This window comes from Paroedura picta, chromosome 2, assembly GCF_049243985.1.
Source record: "Paroedura picta isolate Pp20150507F chromosome 2, Ppicta_v3.0, whole genome shotgun sequence".
In the NCBI taxonomy this organism is placed as follows: Eukaryota; Metazoa; Chordata; class Lepidosauria; order Squamata; family Gekkonidae; genus Paroedura; species Paroedura picta.
In genome coordinates this window covers 109,890,583-109,903,921 of record NC_135370.1, presented here as the reverse complement: position 1 = coordinate 109,903,921, position 13,339 = coordinate 109,890,583, and the positions used below count along the sequence as shown (strand labels likewise).

General features: G+C 40.8%; 1 protein-coding gene across 10 annotated transcripts in view; it reads left to right on the top strand.

Moving 5' to 3' along the window:
• Positions 1-12,016, top strand: part of NAV2 (neuron navigator 2) — a 342,897-nt gene extending 330,881 nt beyond the window's left edge. For all 10 annotated transcript variants that reach the window (XM_077322039.1, XM_077322036.1, XM_077322035.1 and 7 more), the window contains 2 exons: positions 5,065-5,268; positions 6,450-12,016. In XM_077322039.1, coding sequence (XP_077178154.1) covers positions 5,065-5,268; positions 6,450-6,575 — 330 coding nt within the window. In that variant the 3' untranslated portion in view covers positions 6,576-12,016. The remainder of the gene's footprint in view (positions 1-5,064; positions 5,269-6,449) is intronic.
• The last annotated feature ends 1,323 nt before the right edge of the window (positions 12,017-13,339 follow it).

Genomic DNA, 13,339 nt, shown 5'->3' with positions numbered 1-13,339 from the left:
ATTAACCTTCACAAGGTAATGATCAGTCCATGGCAGCAGTCCAGATCAATTCATGCCCAAAAGGTTAGAAGCAAGATGTGGCCGGTTCTGTGCATGGGGCAAATACAACCGGGGAGAGTCCATAAGTGGCCATAAAGTCTGAGGAGGCACTAGACAAGGCAGAGTCGGCATGGACATTGAAGTCAGTGTGGGGAAATGCAAGACTCACTCCCACTTTACCCTGCCTCTTTACCCAGCCTCAGCAGGGAGTCAGCTGGTAAGCTTGGTGGATGTTAAACCAGCAAGACTCCCATTCTCTCCCTGACACACCCCTCCCCTGCCCTATATCTTCAGCGCTGGCAAAGTTTGGTGCATAATCTGACTTTGCACAACATCAAACTTGTGGAGGAGGGCAAAGAAGCTTGAGCATGCACACCCTTCCTTAGGATAGGAAGGAGATTACAAGGGGACCAAGCAAGTCTATATCTCAGTTTCCTTCTAAACTTGATTCTTTGCCCACCACCATCTCTCATCTAACGAGGGATTCCCTGGCCACATAGACACATTTCTCAACCTACTCTGGTTTCCCTCTCCACCTGTGGGATCTAACCAGCTGGGCAGCAGATTTAGAGTGCACCCAAAAGCCCACAATCAACTTTTATTTCAGTGACTTGCAAATGGTATTCATCTAAATTACTTCCATCTTAACCATGTTTATCTGTGAGAACTTCAGTGGACTGGGAACAGCTCCACATTTCAAATGACAACCCAGGTTCATCTGTTTTGTATTAAGAGAAATGATCTTCTCCAAACACGTGGCTGACATATACTTGCCAACTGTGGCTTCTGGTCTTTGTCTATTGCCTGTGGACCGCAGCATTCAAGGGTGGAATTATGTAGGGGCCTCTGAATATGGTCTCTTGAATATGAGAGCCAGTTTGGTGTAGTGGTTAGGAGTGTGGACTTCTAATTTGGCATGCCGGGTTTGATTCTGTGCTCCCCCACATGCAGCCAGCTGGATGAGCTTGGGCTCACCACGGCACTGATAAAACTGTTCTGACCGGGCAGTGATATCAGGGCTCTCTCAGCCTCACCTACCTCACAGGGTGTCTGTTGTGGGGAGAGGAAAGGGAAGATGATTGTAAACTGCCTTGAGCCTCCTTCAGGTAGAGAAAAGCGGCATATAAGAACCAACACTTCTTCTGGAATGAATTTGCATATATACCTGTAAAAACACTGCAGAATTGTGGATTATAGTGAGTAGCACCTAGAAGAAAAACTTGCATGAATACCAGCAGTCTAACCAGTCGTGACACAATAGGACACCTATATCATTTAAAATGTTAACTGATAAAAGAGGTCAAGGAATCCCAGGAAATGTGAATGGAGAAGGGCACTTGAGAGGCCAGTGAAGATTTTGAAAAAGGAGACCGTTTGCCATTCCTAACTAACAGTACGGTAATAATGTGGTTGTCTGTGCACTTTGGATCGGTATAGAGAATGCATCAATGGCCTGTTTGCAGCTGCAGAAACACCATGCCCAGGATCCGAAGAAGCCTGAGCAGGAGATAGCATAATAAAATAGAAATAAGTAGATTCAGTAAATATAAAATAGAATAAAAACCATCTTTAGCACCCAGGCTTACTCTGGCAGTTCAGTCTTGCAGACTCATTCACTGATGTTAACACATTTTTAAAATGTTAAATTGAAGGGTGGGAACACAAAAGTGCTGGATGAGTTCACTGTTGTTTTTGCCATTTAAATATCAGTCAGGGCCAAGGCCAAGGAGACCGCTGTTAATCGCTCCCCAATCACTTGTTCTAATGGTTTGTGAAAATGTGAAAGTTCAAAGGTTATATAATCACCACCCTCCTTTCCATTAGAAATGTCAGCTACAGCTGCTGAAAAGGCCACTTTAAAAAACAGAAGAAACCAAACCTAACCCCGTCTCCTATCAATTACATTTTCATATGTTTTAATTCTAGTCTGCTGCCACCTTGTGGTGGCCACTGCTCTTGTATGTATATATTTATATCTATTATAATAATAATATAAAGACATAAAGACCAGCTTCAAAGGTAATGCAAGTGAGGCAAAAGAGTTTACTTACCCGGTGTCTTGGTTAATTTGAGTAATTAGCTATGTAAAGCAGCTATACATACTCAGCTACTACGCCTGAGAATGCTAACCCACATGGCTATTAATTGAGCACAAGTGAGTACCCAGCTTGCTGGGGGGTAAAACGGTAATGACTGGGGAAGGCACTGGCAAACCACCCCGTATTCAGTCTGCCATGAAAACGCTAGCGGGTGTCACCCCAAGGGTCAGACATGACCCAGTGCTTGCACAGGGGATACCTTTACCTTATTACCCTAGGATAAGCTGCTGAGTAACTGCAAAGGCATTCTGGTCATTTCTTTTACCTTGCCTGCGTCTTGCTTAAATCAAGCAAGATTTTCAAGTGCCTTGATGCAGAAAATACATTACATTGTGCATTTCACAGTTGATGTATGAATATATGAAAAGCTGCATCTTCCTGAATACAGACAGCTTAGTGGAAACTGTATATTTCATAGAATCATAGAATTGGAAGGGGCCATACAGGCCATCTAGTCTAACCCCCTGCTCAATGCAGAATCAGCCCAAAGCATCCTAAAGCATTTCCCTAGATCTCAAGAATACTCTAGCTATATGTCATTTCACTCTAATCTGAAATACTTACACTGGTGTGTCTCTGGTACAGTATTTGGATCCAGGATGTTAAGGAAATTCCAAATTCTGGGGACCTGATAGACCCATGAAGAAAAAAAAACAGGGGGGGAATGCACACTGGAAGCTATGGAAGCACAGCTGATCTTGGGCTGACTTCTCATGCAGCCCAGTTTAAAGCAGGCTGGAAGACAAGCCAAAGCCAAGCTGAAATGGAGGGAAACTCTGAGTTCTTGCCACCCCAGCTAATTCTCTCTTTCTGCCCAATTTAAGCCAGGCTTCAGGAGAAGCTAATCAGCCCCAAGCTGAGCCATTAGGCCTGTCTTCTAGAGCCTCTTTAAAGTTTAAAGGAATCATAGAATCATAGAATTTTGCAGAGTTTGTTTCCCAGCACGCATCTGGGAAATTGAAGTCACCCATAATTACAAGGTCCTGCCGCTTGGATATTTTCCCAAGCTGCTCACAAAGTGCAGCATCCACATCCTCTCGTTGGTCAGGCGGTTGGTAGCAGACACCAACCACCACACTGTTTATTTTCCCCTCGCTTATTTTCACCCAGATGCTTTCCACTGGAGATATACTCTCCTTCACTAGAATTTCCTGACAGGTAAGCCCTTTCCTCACATACAATGCCACTCCTCCACCTCTTCGATCTATTCTTTTTTTTCTGAACAGTTCATATCCATCCACTATTACATTCCAATCATGAGAGTCATTCCACCAAGTTTCTGTGATGCCTACTAGATCGTACCTTTCTATCAGCATGAGAAGTTCCAGTTCTTCCTTCTTATTACTCATGCTTCGGGCATTAGTATAAAGGCATCTGAATCCCAAAACTCTGAGGAACAGCTGAGAGGCAGGATCTGCTCCTGGTTCTTGCTGCTTTTAGATCTGTTGGTAATCACCAAATGTATCTAGGATTTTCTCGTGATCTCCCCCAGTTTTCCTGAGATAACCCAGATAAATTTGGGGTGCTGAACTCTGCCCCCAAAATATGAACAGGGTATTTTTGGACATATTTTTGGCTCAGGTAGATTCGAATACATACCCCTACTAGAAACATTTTAGTATAGCAGTATCTTCCTAGATGTGTTCTGCATATCAGCATACATTTTGCTGGGACTGTATTTAATTTTCTCTCTTGGCAGCCTTCCCAACTATCATCCAAAGACCAGAGTATGGTCTCAAAGTACCTCCTTTGTTGAAGCTAACGTAAGTTGGGCCCTGAGCAATGCCTGGATAAAACCCCAATGGATCGGATAAAACCCTAGCAATGCTCTCTCGCTAGGAGGAAGGGAATGCATGCACATGCAAGCTTATGCCTTGAATAAAATGTTGGTTTTCCAGGTGCCACTGGAATCATAGTTTGTTATGTAAATGCACTGCTTTCATTTTCTCTGGCTCAACAGGAAAGTATTTCATATACATTCAAGTCTATCTACTCATTTCACATTTTGCATTCACTATTTAATTCTACATCATGTTTTGCTGCTGTGGCACTTTTAAACTGAAGAATACTTTCCAAATCGTTTTATCTGCCATGATCCTCCTACGCATTACAGAAGACTCTGATACGTAGTCCATGTTTTTAAAAGTGTGAGTTCTAGACTATCTGGTGTGCACTCAATGGCGTGCACTCAATATAACCAAGCCAAAAAAATAGCTGAAAAATACCTTATACTTTTCTGGATTTTTTTCAGCTTGATATAAATTGGGATATTTATTCAGCTATCCGAAACAAGCTATCCTGAGCTTGAAAAACTGACTATAATATATGCAAACCTGAAAAATACTGGTTTTGTTCTTTTGCATACCCCTCAGTAGAATGATTGGGCATCACCGCCCCCCTCCTTTGTCAAGTGCTGCAGACTGCAGTGGACGATCAGAGGTGTCTGTGAGGATGGCACAGGAACTGTCTTTCAGAAAAGTTTGGCTACTGGTCATCCTCTTTTTCATTGAAGCACCCCTCCTAAGCTTCCTCAGAACAGAGTTCGAGTCCTTGGCATCTCCAGTTAAAGGCTCTCAGACTTTGAAGAGCTTTTGGCAGTCAGAGCAGGCTTTACTAGTGTATCAGAAGGACGAGTGGTATAACTTGGTATCTAGCAGCGTCATATCTGTTCCAGACGTTTGGAAAGCACGGCATCACTTAATTTACGGTTAAGGTATTCTAAACATAGTTGGGCTGTTGTAGTGGAAGAGGGTGAAGAATAAATGTAATAGAAAACACGGGTTTTGACAATCCCTCCATCTATACATTTCTTCACATTTGGTACCTAAAATAGCATCATACTGCATACTTAAATGCCTAAATATAATGAAAGAATACATTAAACTTCCTGACTTTTCATAAAGAATGACTTTGTTCTTGATTGCAGTTGTATGGAAGAAGAGCACCGTGGGAGGACCCAGCAAAATGGGTAATGGACACTTATCCATGGGCAGCTACTCCACAACACCATGAATGGCCACCTTTGCTGCAACTGCGGCCAGAAGATGTTGGATTTGATGGGTACTCCATGCCGCGGGAAGGTTCAACCAGCAAGCAAGTTCCACCCAATGATGCTGAAGGAGATCCTCTGGTGAGACTTGTCTTCTGCAGTCTTACAGCTAATTAACATTATTTACAAGTTGTTTTGTTGCCTTGAGTACTCAGCTTGCTGCTGGGGGGTAAACGGTAATGACTGGGGAAGGCACTGGCAAACCACCCCGTATTGAGTCTGCCATGAAAACGCTGGAGGGCGTCACCCCAAGGGTCAGACATGACCCGGTGCTTGCACAGGGGATACCTTTACCTTTACCTTTACAAGTTGTTTTACTTGACAGCTAAATGGGAAGCCAGCATTTCTTGGTTGCGTCTGTATGCATTTATCCATCTGGGTAAGATGAATCAAACAAGATGATTAGAGAGTTAGAGCACCTTCCCTATGAGAAAAGGCTGAAGAAGCTGGGACTTCTCAGTTTAGAAAACAGTCTACTAAGGAGGGGTATGATACAGGTATATTAAAGTATATGTGGAGGGGAGTAAGTTAACAAAGAATTTATTCTACTTCTCCCAAAATACTAGAACTCAAGGGCATCCAGCAAAACTGATGGGCAGTAGGTTCAAGATGGAGAAATGAAATACTACACAGAGAGCTATTAAAATGTGGAATTTGCTGCCAGAGGATGTAGTGTTGGCCACAGGAATAAACAGCTTTCAAAGGAGATTAGCTAGATGGATGGATATGCTTATTTATGGCTACTTGCCATGCTGACTGAAGGGAACCTTTACATTAAGAGGCACTGAATCCCAGAGCCAGAAGGCAGCATCAGGGGAAAGCCTCAACTTCTAGGCCCTATTCTTGGCCATCCGGAGGAATTGGTTGGCCTCTGTGTGAGACAGGATGCTGGACTAGGTGGACTATTGATCTGATCCATCAGGCCTCTTCTTGTGTTCCTAAAATAAAATTTGCCTTTTAAACATAAACTACATTGCTTAGGACCACTGGATTTTCATAGGCAGTCCAACTTGTGTTGGCTCCTATATGTACACAGCCTAGTTAAAATTCAGTCCCTCCTATACATTAGAAGTCAACCCGTGTAGGAAAGACCTGTTTGACAGGTCATTTTACTCCTTTAGGCTACTGAATGTTAACTGCTGATATCATGCAATTTACATAACATGCGAACTCTGTCTGTTAGGAGATGTTCAGTTACCAAAGACACGCATGTGCAAACAGGACTTTCCAATAAACTTCTGGCCCTTCCTGTATTTCCTCAGATGAACATGCTGATGAGATTGCAAGAGGCAGCCAACTATTCGAGCCCCCAGAGCTACGACAGTGACTCCAACAGCAATAGCCATCATGATGACATCCTTGACTCATCCCTGGAATCCACGTTGTGATGATACAAGCCCAGCAGAAATGGTTGCTTCCTGCCTTGCTCAGAAAGTCCGATTGCCAACTCATGAGGATAAATGTTTGGGGGGCCCAGATGGATATCTCAGTATTAGAGCTGCAAGAACAATATGAACTTATTCCACCCTCACTCCCACCCCCTCCAGTCAGATTCATATATGGGTGCAGGCAACCCAGTTGATGTTTTTGTATTGTGCTTTTATTATTATTATTCCTTTCTTAATAATAAGAACTGCACTACTTTATTTTTGTTCTTTTGATGTTGCTGTGAGCTCACATGCCTAAGACACTGAATACATGTATTTTTTTCATTAAAAAACCAATATTAGTCCTAGTAATTTGGGGGTGAGGGGGAAAGAAATATGCTTGCCTTTGAAGCTAAGAAACAAAACAGTGTTTGTGCCATGTACTGTCTAGAAAGGAAGGGAAAGGGGTGGATCTTGCCTATGCTGCTGCTGACCAAACTCGTTCAGCCATGACTGAATTTTTGTAAGCCATCTTTGCAGGCCAACTTTAGCTACAGATAGTACTGGTGCTATATCAGAACTGCTTGCCTTGGTAATACAGTTCCATAAAAGGCAAAGAATTGTAATGTTGGGGAAACTAGAAATATTCAAACATGAGCACATAGAAAAATAGAAATTGTTCTCCTTGCCATTTTTGGACCTTGTCTATATTTCAGAGATTTATGTTATTATTTTAGTTCAACACCTGTGTAGGTTCAGTCCATGGAATACTGTTGGGGTTTATCCTCCACTGAAATGAAATGCTTGTGGATTAGGACATGCTACCCACTTTCTGCTTTCATTTTTGCTGCAGCAGTTCCCATTTCTGAAGAGACAAGCCTCAGGTTAAACAGCATAGTGGACCTGATACCTCAGAGAGGGAGAGCAGATCTCCATACAAGTGTGTGATTCTTTTTCCTCATTCATGCTCTGTCTTGGGAAAGAGTCGCTTTGGGATACAAAACCAATTACTGTAAAATTTTGAAAAAATATTGCTATATTGTAGTTAAAAAACCTGATTTTTAAAAAAAGTGACTGTAATCAGGATCCAAACGACTGCTTACATTTCTGGACACTGTGCTTGCCTTGTCAATATAATTTTTATCCCCCCCCCTCGTCTTTCTGAATAGCTAATCCCATGCTATGTTGCATGTTTTTGAAACACTCTCAGTTTCACAAGTGGTTTTCAACAAGGCATGGGAGGGGGTGTTATGAGGAGGGGGGAAGTCTAACAGTGCCATTCCAAGCACTCTTATAAGCTTTTGACTTCAGTGGATGCAGACAGGTGTCACTCTGCTTAGAATGGCATTGTAAATTCCTTTGGATTCACTGAACTATCAGTAGCATCATGGATATTGGGGTCTCAGCTGGTCTCTTTCCAGGTCAGACATAGAATCTGCTTCTACCCAGATAGATGCAAACAGAAATGCTTGTCTCATACTGTGTGCCACCTTAGAAGATGCATTAGTTATCCCTTTGGGATGAGTCCCCATGTCTCCTCTTCCTCCTCAGATTTTGAATCCTGGGAAATTAATCAAGGACTGCCTACTTTTCTGTTTTGAAAAACCTAATTTGATATCATAGTTGAATTAAAGCAGTGTCTGAGTCAAGGAGAATTGTCTTTATAAAGATTTTTGTTTTGAAAAGATCCCATTTTTGAGCCATGACCAAGCAGCAAAACCCAATTCCTATCTTCGCCTCCCCCTTCTCCTCTCCAAACGCACAGAATAAAAGTTCATTGTTTAGGCTTGGTGCTTCTGCTGAGAAACAAGGACACCTCACAAAGAATTGCACTCTTCCCCCCCCCCTAAACGATTGTCAGAACAGAGACAAACAGCAACCAGTCAGCTGTCTCAAGCTGTACCTCAGCTTAGAGGCGCAGTCCTCAACAGTGTCACACACAAGCAAGCCTTTTCAGCTAACTTTGGGTGCTGATTTTTTTAAGCAATGCCTTACTTACTTTCTAATAATTGTGTTAGAATTCCATTAGTGCTGTATATGATGGGTTTTTTTATTTAAACAAAACAGGGCTAAAGATGTCATCTCTTGGAATATAATAGTGTGAGTTGCTGTGAATATTGTTTGTAATAAGATCCGATATTTCTTTTGTTGTTTTTTGTTTAAAATGTGACAATAACTAAAGTAAGGGATTGAAAGAGAACTTTTTAAAAGCATGTCCATATCAGCCTGCAACTAAATTATTCCTTGGACAGCTGTTGAGCCAATGCAGGAAAAATAAACCTTTTCTACAATACTGCATGACAGTGTTACTGAACAAAAAGAACTTGAGAGTGTGGGGGTGGGTTTTTAAATATGTAGGCAGAATATTTGCCACATTTTTTAAAGGTGTGTTCCTCTTTGTGGGTCTGATGTAATGTAAGAGACACATGGTTGTGATGCTACCAGGACTCATTTACAGAGCAGGTAGTTTATAATACCTCCTAACTTTCTGCTTTCAGTGAGACAAATGAAATTTATTGAGAGCTGGTCATGAACCTGCTGCCATGACTTTTTTCTTATTGATGCCCTTTTGAAATAACTCAGTGATTTCAAACGAAAAATTTCTGATTGCTCAAATGGACAGACTGTTTTAATCAGAAATATATTTGACTTTTTCCTGTTAATAAAGTAGAAGGAGGTTAATCAACTAATCTTCATTTTAATTTGTTGAAAATAATAAGGGCCCTGTTGGATCAGACAGTGCTCCAGCACTTGTTTCCCAAAGTAGCTACCAGATATCCAGAAGGCCCATAATATGATAATAAAGGCTGACCCCCTCTTGATGCCCCCCAACTGACAGTCAGAGACTGAGGTCCTATTAGGTATTCTGCCTAATAGCTATTGATGAACCTATCCTCTATTAATTTGTCTAATCCACATTTAAAGCTGGCTAAAGTGCCATGTTGATTCCCAAATCAAGGCACTAAAGCTAAAGGGGCACATGTTTCATCATACCAAGGCTTCTGCTTTCCAGCACCGATCATGGAGCACAGGTTTGAAAGACTTCTCAGATCAAAAGTGTTCTTCCTGTGGCGATAGACTGCCATGGAAAAAGGGTTCTAGCCTTGCTCTCCCTGGCATGCTAGATTTCTGCCAGCTAGGAATTTTTGCTTCAGTAGTATTCAACCATGAGATTCACCCACTGTGGGCTGTCTGATGTGGTACAGTCTGGGAGGATTGTACCACGTTTTAAACAAAATATTTGAACAGACTTATTATACCAACCTAGAACAAAATCTGAACTTCATCCAACAATATGCTTTCCGTCACCAACAATATGCTTTCAGTCATAGGAGTACATTTGTATTCCCCAAATAAAAAGAAAACTAGGTTCCTGCTGTTAAGCTTTCCTTTAAAAATATATCTGGAATTCCTTGGATTGAAATATAATTTTCTTAAATATTCTTCCATGGGAACTGGCCCCTTTTCACCTCCATGATTCTTAAACTGCTTGTTTTTAACAGTTTGTAATTTGAACCTCATGGATGTTGTGATACGGAGAAACCGGAGAAGTCTTCACATGTTGTAATACCTTCATGGCTTCAGAGTCTTGAAGATGGCCTGAAGGTATAACCAGGCTTGTAAGATTGATAGCAGCCATATTCCATCTCTACGTGTCTGGAGACTAGAAGAATGAGTATTCTATCTAAACAAGGTATTCTGCTAATAGTAAATTCAGGAAACAATTACCCCCAAACACATAAACATATTTCCCCCTTATTCTGGTGGTAAAAAAGCAACTGGATAAGCAGTCTTCAAGCTTGTGTCCCAAGGGCTAAATCATGCAACTGAATCAATGCTGTTAGATTTTGTTGTATCTCTTTGAATCCCATTTATCTGAGTTCCTTCACATGTATTTTCTAAGCAGGTAGTCCCGGCCACAAGTGAATATGTGTGAATGCATAACTCTTGACAACTTGATATCTAAATGAACATTCACTGGACTTCCAGAAAATTGCAGCATGAGGTTCATGAGGAAAAATAACGTATTTGGTTTGATCAAACAGTTTTCTTGCAGATAAAACAGTTTTGTTGATGCAGATGTGTGCATTCTGATTTATGTAGATAGGTCAAAGACTCTGTAAGTTATTTCAAGGAACTGACAGTTCTACATAAACAAAAAGATTCCTATATAGAACTGATAGTTCTAAATAAATGGTTGGGGAAATTTTCATATGCAGAAGCCAAGTTTTTTCACAAAAGTAAAACTGGATTATGCATTGATAGATATCAAGACACAGGAATTTTTCACAGGAATAGTTTGATTCAGAAAAAAATAACAGCTGAAGTCCGAGTTGCCCTGTCACCTTTCAGTGGACTCTGTTGCAATTCAGCAATCTCGCTGAACCAGCTATTTTGAAATAAGAACTACACGAAACCAAGGTTGTATAAAAACTGTAATCAGGATTCAGTATTGTTTTTATGACATACTCAGCAAAGGAGTTTATTTCGACCCTTATTTGGGTCACTGAAAGATATCTGACTTTGAGATATTTTTGTCCTTTTTAATTGTTACACAACTGTAGTGTCCTTTCTGAAACTTCGGGAAGCAGGGTTGCCTGTTATGCACATTTTTAACCTAGCTCATCTTTTCAGTCCAATCAACCCTCTTTCTTGGTTGATCTAAAATTTTGTTTAGATTGCTTCCAGTTTGTCTTTTTACCCCCTACAAAGTTGGCATAACATACTTTTTAAAGAGAAGTACAAGACTCTATGCAACAATCATTTTTAATTATAAATTGGAAGCACAGGAAATGTTCCTTTTCATCATAACTGCCAAGAATTGTGCAAATCATAAAAGAGATATTAGATACATTTTTTATTTTTTAAGGTGATGCTACAGAGACAGGGAAGATTAGCCTAGCCTTTTTAAATATTTTGCAGAAAAAACACAAAAAAACCCAACACACCATCCTACACCATTGCATTGACGATGCTTAATTTTTTATATTCTGTGTCTTGAATCTTTGTCTAAATGTGACAAATCTCTTTTAAGGAAAACAAAACAAAAAACAAAAAAAACATTGTGGCTATTAAATGGAAGGTTGCTGTTTTGATCTAGTTGTTTCCAGTGGAACCATTTATGAAAAACGTTCTCCAAGATGTACATTTTTCATTGTAACATAGAAATGTAAATATTTGATTACAAGTGCTGCATTTTGATGACTTTTTTCTAGCCATTTTTAAAGAGAAAAACTAGGAATTGAGTATTTTGTGTACAGTATGATCTCCCCACACACACACACCCTTCCCTATTTAATTTTCTGTTACCATTTAGGATTGACATTGTCAAATGGTCTGTTTGGGATCATGTCTCCCTCTGCCTTGCCCCATACCTCTTCTGTCCTGTGTCATGGAGGCTAATGATTGTACCAGTCTTAAATTATTCATGATTCAATAAATTTGATGCTTATTTATTCAGATGTGTTGGTCTGAAGAGCCATTTTTATTGTCATGAGCAAAATAAGGATTGGAACTTATTTTGTATTGTTCACCTGCCATATCAATGATGACAAACTAGGGGTGACCATGTGGTCTCCAGTTCACCAATCTAGCCTCAACGCAGCATCTAGATCAATGATTCTCATCCAGCAGCTTGGGAGCCAGCTGTGGCTGTTTGGGACACTGCTGCCCAAAGTGGCATCCAGCCCGTGGGTCAGGAAAGCATGAAAGGCTGTTGCCCTATGAGGCTTGTGCTTGGCAAGTGATCGCCACCTTGAAACAACTGCCCTTTCCAGGAACTGGAGAACAGGTAAGCTGCGAGTCTTCCTGAGATGTCACCTTCATGCCAGAGATGGAAGTAAAGGTCTTTCCAGCACGCACCTCCCCCTTTTCTGCTTTCTCAGCCGAGCACCCAAGTGGCAACCAGGAGGAGAGCAGGCTGTCTCCAGAGACGAGAAAGAGCAACCACCATAATCAAGGCAGCCACCCAGGAAAGGAGCAAGCTGCTTACAGCAGGGTAGGGTTTTGTTGACCTTTCTCCACTGCCAGCTTATTCTCTTCTTGGAGCCTCAGTAATCTCACTCTTCCTCCTCTTCAGCAGTGGTGGGGACAGAAAGCCCTGACATGAATAGTCATTGTTATATATTATATTATATTATATTATATTATATTATATTATATTATATTATATTATATTATATTATATTATATTATATTATATTATATTATATTATATTATATTATATTATATTATATTATATTATTATATTATTGGATATTGTATTACTGTATTTATATGTAGGAGAGGGTGGCACGAAGGGCATGCAGGAGTCATGTGGCTCTTTGGGTTGATGGTAACCGTGAATGTAGCTCTCCCTTAGCTGATGAGCAACTTCCACTGATCTACATAGCTGTTGCAATATAAAGAATACAACAGGCTCCAGAAAACTGTTGTTCAGGAGAAAAGTAGATACATAAGCATTATTATATACAAAAAAGCAAAGAAATTAAATAAATCTTTCTCGAGATAGCACAATTCTATCTCACCCATCCTCCGAAGTTCTCAGAACAGGATATATAGTTCTGCCCTCCCTCATACTCTACCCCAAGGCCAAGGCCAAGGCCACGCAGCCATTCAGAACAAAGGCTCTGAGCCTGCTTTTCGAGCAGAGGAGGCTGGCTTATCCATAGAGCAGGTCAAGGCATGTGATTTGTTCTCATGGGACAGCTAAGATGCTTCAGATGGTGAAAAGGACATCATGGGAACTTTAAAGGCTCATGATGACCTTGCCTGGGAATAGGAT